We start from the raw sequence: 8,014 nt of genomic DNA on the forward strand, positions 1-8,014 counted from the left end.
GATTTATTTTTCAGAGGTACGTATCATTACTTTTTCCCCCACTTAAATTTAAGTGTGGGGGAACAAACCATAATTTCTTGTAAATAACATTGGAGCCAAGCTAATGACTCGAACAAAAATTAGCGCTTCCGGGAGGCAACCCGAGGTTAGGTAATTTTATTTTTAATTTCTTTTGTCTAGTTTAAGTGTCATTTAATTTTTATAAAATTTTAAAAAATCCCAAAAAAAATGGAAAAAGTTAAAAAATAAAAAATAAAAAAAATTTGAAAAACAAAAAAAAATCCAAAAAGATTTTAATTTTTAGTTTAGTTTATTTTTCGTATTTAGAATTTTTAGTAATATTTTTAGTTTTTCTTTTACTTTTATTTTGATATGTTTGATGTGTTTGTTGAGTGTGTGCTAGAGATATAAGAACGGAGTTAAACGCGGTTGAAATAAAGTTTATAGCTTATCTTTGGAATCAACCGAGCATTTGAAGCACGCATTAAACCCGGGAAGTTTCTAAGTTCTTTTAATCTTTTATTTACTTTTTCCTATTTCTCATAATTTTTAATTAGTTTATTGTACATTGAGGGCAATGTACAACTCAAGTGTGAGGGGGAGAGGTAAATAGGAAAAACCGGGTCAAAAGTGAATTGTTAAGTTTTTTAAAGTTTCTATCTTTACATGCATATTTTGGCTTAAATTTTAAAATTTTGAGTTAGCTTAGTTATAGACGAAAAGTGATAAATTTGTGGGTTTTTAAAATGTTAGAAAAATAACATAAACATGAGGTTGATTATTTTTAGCTTTCATATATCTATTACCCGTGACATTTCATATTTCCAATTAATAGTAGGTTTGTCTTGAACTTCAACACAATTTAGGAAATTACAAATGCATGCACTAATTGTACTTAATTGAAATATGAATTAGTTAATGACTCCATCATATGATGTACCGGCAGGCACAAAGCACCACGGTTCCACTCTTGTGGGGAACATAACTAGTTATATGGCTTTGAATGCATGCTTTTCACTTTGTGAATTGATCTTGTCCTTAAATCTTGCGAAAGAGCTAGTGTTGTTACTTCATGTATTATGGATTTATGCGGGAAATGTCTACAAGTTAAAAAGCATTAAAGGCCACGAAGCCATCACAAGGGTGAAATTTAAAGGCCATGAAGCCATCCCAAGGGGGAATAAATTCAAATATCAAAGTCGTAAAGAGTACAAAGTACAAATGAAAGCAATGAAGTTGAATAAAGTGTTGTTTAGTTTGTTTAAGGACATTTTCCGTATAGGTTTGTAGTATGTGTTTGTTTTGATGCTTGTCTCGATTGTGGGAGTATGGCTAGTTATGGGACACATAAGTGAGCTTATAAACTTAAGTGTGTTATAAATCTATAAAGTAGAAAGTACTTATGGATACCCGAAAGTGTCGAGTGTTTAAGTGGACAACAATATCGGTAATCGTCTTGGATTGTTAATTAAATCGCCAATAATAATCAAGTATGCGAATAAATTGTGAGCTTAGTAGGTATGAGCTTAATATTAATTGGAAAGATAGAAATGGTAGAGGTTTTGCACGGGTATGGATTTGATTCTAATTATGATTGATTGATTGTTTGCATACGATGCTTCTGATTTCGTCTTAAGCTTTCTTGAAAAGATATAATTTAAATGCATGTGGAATTCAAGACCGCTTGATAGAAATTTTTGTGAAGTTTCCTTTGATTAATTTGAAAATTTTGTGAATGGGGAATTTGAATAATCTTATGTTGGATTTGCTTGAGGGCAAACAAAGCTTAAGTATGGGGGAATTTGATATCGCCTATTTTATATATATTTATTTTACGCGATATCATTTCTTTTATCATAAATTATGCTTCTTTTTATGGACTTTGGATACTTAATAAATGATTTATTAAAAATATAGGTCCATGTGAAAAAAGTTAAAAAAAGATGGAAGTTTCATTGTTGTTTGCAAGTTGGAAGATAACCAAGCTCAAATGGATAGTCAATATATTGTTTTTGCAATTTGATGGTATGGCTGATGACTTGTACTATTCGTATTTAGTTGGAATTGTCGAGTACATATTTCATTACGTGGACTACAAAGAAAATAAGAGAAGGAATGGGCTTTTTAATGGAATCTTTTACATTAGATTTTGCTTTTATTAATTTTAGTCTAGTCATGAGTAGCTAAATCTTTAATCATCTACTAAGATGAAGTGACACAATTGAATGATGGTTGAACTATTTTTATAATTCAAGTTGATTTGATTTAACGTTGTGTCGTAATCTTAGCTTATTAATTCTTTGTTATTTAACTCTTAATTGCGGATAGTTTTTGCATGATCTTAGTGGTAACTTAGGTTGTGTAAAAGTTATTTTGATTGCCTGGTTAGAAACGATTGTTTCTATGACGGGTACGGTAGAAAGTAATTAATAGTTAATAAGAGTTAACGGGTTAATGGTTGGGTACAATCAATAGACACAATTGTTATCTAAATAACCAAAATAATTAGTTGACTAGGAAAGTTATGAAAGGTGTCTTGGGGTACCGGTCTTAGTAATGGAACTAGTTAATTAAGGGAATTGAATAAAGTAACGAACTTGACGGGTAAGAGGTGAGTCTTTGTTTAGTTCTCGGTTATTAATCAACATATTTGAATTGGTTCTTCATTTAAGTGCAACCTGAATTTGTAGTGTCATGGATTCGAGTAGATGATCATTTAAATAATCTTGATATAAATCAAATCTCTTTTCGTTTAATTCTTCAGAATTACTAATTTTATTAATTAACTAAATTCTTCAAAATCCAATATGACGGGAGTCTTTAAAATCCAAAACTCTTTTTAAAGCTATATTAAACTCGCTTGCTCTTTATCAGTCCCTGTGTTCGATCCTAGACTTGCCTTTTAGCTATACTATATATGAACGGGTCCACTGCCCGCAAATGTGTAGTAATCGGTAATTAGGTAGTTCTTGTTTATAAATTTAAGACTAGATTTTTCACATCAGTGTTCTACGACAGTTATAAACCTTGGTTCTATGTTTTTGTACCTGCAAAACAATATATAATACACAAACACAATAATAACCATAAACAGATATCTTATTGAAGTTCAAACATAATCTTTAAATATAAACGTAAGTCCAAATGACTTATTATTTTAACGATTACACACATATTCCTAAAACAAAAACGTTAATCAAATCTAAGTTGTTATTGTCACACAAATCTGCATCTACAATACTTTATGTCTTCAACAAATTGAGCCTTTTGTTCATGGTTAAACCTTATATACAACTCATACAACACTTGTTTATACCTCTCATTTTTTATCTCAGGGTCGACCCAAAAGCACTTCCGACATCTCAACTCTGGATTCTAGAGAGAAAACCACACTAAAAAGGTTAAATATTTGCATTGAGTGGAAAAAAGAATAAATAAAAAACAAGGTATAAACTTACCATTGAGTTAGGATACACTAGAAACCTTCGTGCAAGGTTATTGGAGGTCCACGAAGTACGCAATTTCAATGGCAATTTCAATGGCTGATTACAATGCCAATGAGAAGGGGGACGGTGGAAGCTATTTGATGAAAACGAAATTGGAATTTAGAGAAATTAGGGTTTTTCAATTTGGGGAAAAAATTAAGGGTGGAAAGTCATTATATAGTGAGAGAATTGTTGACCTGGTATCCTCGTCAGCTTCATTAAAAAGTCCAACTAGTGTCCACGTAAGTGCCAGCAAATCAACACGTAAGCAAAAACGGCTAAAGTCGGTCACCTTATGCAACCATGTACAAAAAATGAAAGTATAAGGGTGTTCAACTTCAATAAAATTTGATATTATGCAACCGTTTACAAGAAGGAAATTACATGGTGTATCAAGTGATTAAACCCTATTAATAAACAAACTACCATCTCCCTTTCAACTATCTACCTTTAAAATACCCAAAATACCCTTGTTTTTCAACACATTCTTAACTCACATATTAAATATACCCACTATATCCTAAAATATTTTACACCCATATATATTTATCCAAAATATCTATCTTCTTTATTAACTAATTTAAATATTTCCACCTAATATCTCTATAATATTCTTAATAAAGTTATTTACAAAAAATACATCTCTTAACCATAAAATAAATACACTATCATTTACGTCAATTAATTTTAGATTAATAACCACATCGTTACCACCACCGCTACTAGCACCATCCGTTGCCGCCATCGCTGCCACGCGGGTACCTATCTCGTATTAAAAACTCATCCCTAATTTTTTATTATAGTTAAAACCCTTTTATTTATCACTATCTATCTTTCTAATTTTTTTATTATAGTTAAAACTCTTTTATTTATCACTATATATATATATACTTTCTTATAATACAAATTATAATACAAATTGAAAGCTTTTAATTCTTCATTTTTTATACCTAACTAGCTAATCAACCCGGGTGTATACCCGGGCATGATTAGGAAAGTATAAACTTAATAGATTTGTATATGATATGATGTATTTAACACAACTACTATTGTAAAAAGAAATAGAAGGCAAACCATGATTAAATAACATGTATGACTGTATGTAAAAACTAAAACAAATAGTTGATATTCAAAAACAAAAGCACATAATAAACGAAAGTCAATTACATAGTTTGGTATCCAAAAGATAAACCACTTAATGATAACTTAAAGTAACGATAGGTTTTTCATATCCACATAGAGAAGACAACTACAATTCTTTTTAGAAAATGTACAAAATGTTATTGGGTTATCATTGATTTGTGTGCTTGCACTAAATCAGCTCAACTTTCATAAGTACCACTCATTGGTGGGGCGATTGTGTTTCATGCAAGCGTCGGCATTAAATTTGAGACGCGTATGAAAAAGTCGGTGGATATAATGCAACAGTCAGGGTAAAATTTGAGACGCATATGAAAAAGCCTATATACCATTAAGCAACATAAAGTAAGTAAATGTGTGTAGCTAGTATGCCCAATATAATAGACTTGAAGTGTCTGGTATCAAGCTAGATATGTAAGATATTATAAGACCATGAATGAGTTTAACGAATTTAAATATATTTTATTAGTAGAGTTGATATATAAATTAATTTTGAACTACCAAGCAATCTGTTTAAGTAACATTATGAGGGCTTCTTGCGCATTGGTTAAACACTACCATAAAGAGTGTTAGCTTCTTCATGTAATTTTTGCATAGTATCATCTGTGAATCAATGAAAGATCACATATTAGGTGTTATTGGAATAATAGAGTAAGTCACAAGTCGATTTAAACAACATAAGAAGGTCAATTACCTTAACGTCTTAGGTTACCTTGTAAAGTAGTACGCTATTAGTTTGTGTTTACTTTTTATGACTTCTGACATGGTTTAAAAGTACATCTTAGATTTCCATGTAAGACCTTGGATTAATTGAAGGAACCTAACAATTCAGAAACATTACCATCATTAAAAAATTTATTGAATGCCAAAAGAAGGGAGGAACTTAAATCAAGAATATGGTGCAGTTAATGAAGAACGAATACCTCACATATCCAACTTTGCTAAATTGGTTGCATTAACAGAAGTGATGAATTGATTTTTCTCTATCAATATTTTAGTAGGTACAAAAATAGTATGATACATACCCAATAAGGCATAGCAGAATCCTAAGGTACGTACTTTGGAAATTTAAGCGTTTAATCCTTTGACATAAGCCATAAAGAAACAACAGCAATTTCCACATGACAAAGTAGGGAACAGTGTAAGTTGCAAGAAGCACACAAATGAAAGTGTGCAACTGCAGAAGTTCGTTATAAGCTGATTTCATTCCCCAAACAACTAAATATACCAGGTACTTTGAAATTACTCTAAATATGGGAATATCATGAGCTAGTGTACATACAAAAATGAGATTTACACTTTGCAATGGACTGGTACTGGTAGACCCATCTTTCAAATATAGGAAATATATATTATAATGAGTTCTATCCAGAATACGCAAACAAATAAAAAAGTTACCGAGTTTAATGATGCGCGAATGAAGATGGACAATTTACCCATAATTAAATACCTGATATTCAAGAAAACCGAACATAACAACAAACTCGTTTGCAAGCTTTAAATCCCTAACCAAAATAGAAAGGACAAATTACTATGCTATTAGAAATATGGATGAAGACTATATATCTCAATTATGATATGACAATGATTTCCTGCAAAGGCACCCATAAATACCTACCAATTTGATAACCCATCTTTATTTTGTAATCAAAATATACAGTAGAAAGGATAGCTATATTAACAAACCAAAGTACCCTTACCAATCTTCATGTTCCTGTCAAAGCAAAAAAAAAACAGTCAACAAAAGTAATCTCCCCTTTATAAAAAATTCAAAAAAAAAAAACGAAAATATAATAAACATATATATTAAAAACATTTTATGACATGCAATAATATAATCATTAAAGATCAAGTTTCACTATATCGTTGAATGATCAAAATCACTTGTAAGTAATAGATAAAAAGAAAGAAGCAGAAAAGGAAAAATACCCAAATCGAAGGCCGAGTACACTATAACCAACTCATGCATTGTAAATAAATTTTAAAACACACTTTAATTTAAATAAGGAAATTCGAAAAAATATTAAAATTTATAAAAACCCTAAAATTTGAAATCTCAAAAACCTGTTAATTGAAATAGGAAAATTGATACCTTAAATGTTTGATAATCTTGGAAGATAGGTCGGATATTGCTATTCACCGGATAAAGGGTTTGAGACATTATTAAAAAAAAAAAAAAAGTCATGGATCTATTAGATTTTTTCATTAATTTTATCGTATGAATCGAAGTAGAGGAATCAATCTAAAAACTAAACTAAAGATTTTTCTTATAAGTTTTTTTGATGAGATATGATAAGCTTGTTTGGGAAATTGAATATAGATGGCCATGATGTGATTTATGTGTTGTTCAAATAAAAACGAATATAAAGATTTTGAAAGTAAAATATTTTCGATTCTTTGTTTTACTTATTATAGTTTTGCTTTTTGTTTCGGTTATTAAATCGATAGGATTTGGGTGAAACAAAAGATAAGGCTGCCACATGGCGATTTTTTAAAAGTAATTAGCTTAAGAAGCTTGCTTTATTAGGGAGAGATATACTTCCAATGGTATCAGAGCCATTTTCTTTTTTAAAATAAGGGGGAGATAGAGAATAAATCCATTTTAATAAACGATTCTGAAGAATCTAAAGAAAACATGACTGAAATTTTAAATTTCAATGAAAATGAAAAAGGTTTTGTATCAGATTACATGATTAATTCTGATCAACTTACAAAAATTAACAAGCTTAAATTCAAGCTTGATTCAAGACATGTTTTTAATCAGTCTGGATATTTACAGAGTTTAGTTTCAAAAGCTTTTACTCGAAAAAATAAAATCTTTTACTGTTTTAATACTGAAGAACTTTCAGTAGATATAAAAAATACTTCTGAAGAAGTTTATTTACCACTTTTAACCAAAGGTGAAATAGCAAAAAAGGCTATTAAGTGTTAGACCAGATTTAAGAAAGTCTCTTAATATGGTTCATATAGGAGCTGTAAAAATTCTCCTAAAAGCACAATTCAGAGATGGAATTAACTTTCCAATAAAAATGGCATTCGTTGACAATAGAATTGTTAACAGACAAGATGCTCTATTAGGAGCAGTACAAGGAAATTTAGCATACGGTAAATTTATGTTTACTGTTTATCCTAAATTCGCATTACATAGAGAGTCTAGAGATTTTGATAAGTCTTTAAGCTTTATACACCAATGTGAAAGAACTGACCTTATAGAACCAGGTAATAAAGTATTTACGGTTAATTATTTAATCGCATATGCTATTACAAATAGTACTCATTCAATAGAGTATAAAGAAAAAGAGAAAATCACAATGGAAGATATATTCTCAGAAATTGGAACTGTAGAAGGCAGTAAATTTACTGAACCATCACAGTTACAAGAAAATTAG

The 8,014-nt window shown here is 30.0% G+C and overlaps 1 protein-coding gene across 1 annotated transcript; it reads left to right on the plus strand.

Moving 5' to 3' along the window:
* The first annotated feature begins 7,654 nt into the window (after positions 1–7,654).
* Positions 7,655–8,014, plus strand: LOC122586134. The gene has a single exon (XM_043758243.1). The coding sequence runs from the start codon at positions 7,655–7,657 to the stop codon at positions 8,012–8,014; it is 360 nt and encodes a 119-aa protein (XP_043614178.1).

Source organism: Erigeron canadensis, chromosome 1 (genome assembly GCF_010389155.1).
Source record: "Erigeron canadensis isolate Cc75 chromosome 1, C_canadensis_v1, whole genome shotgun sequence".
Lineage (NCBI taxonomy): Eukaryota > Viridiplantae > Streptophyta > Magnoliopsida > Asterales > Asteraceae > Erigeron > Erigeron canadensis.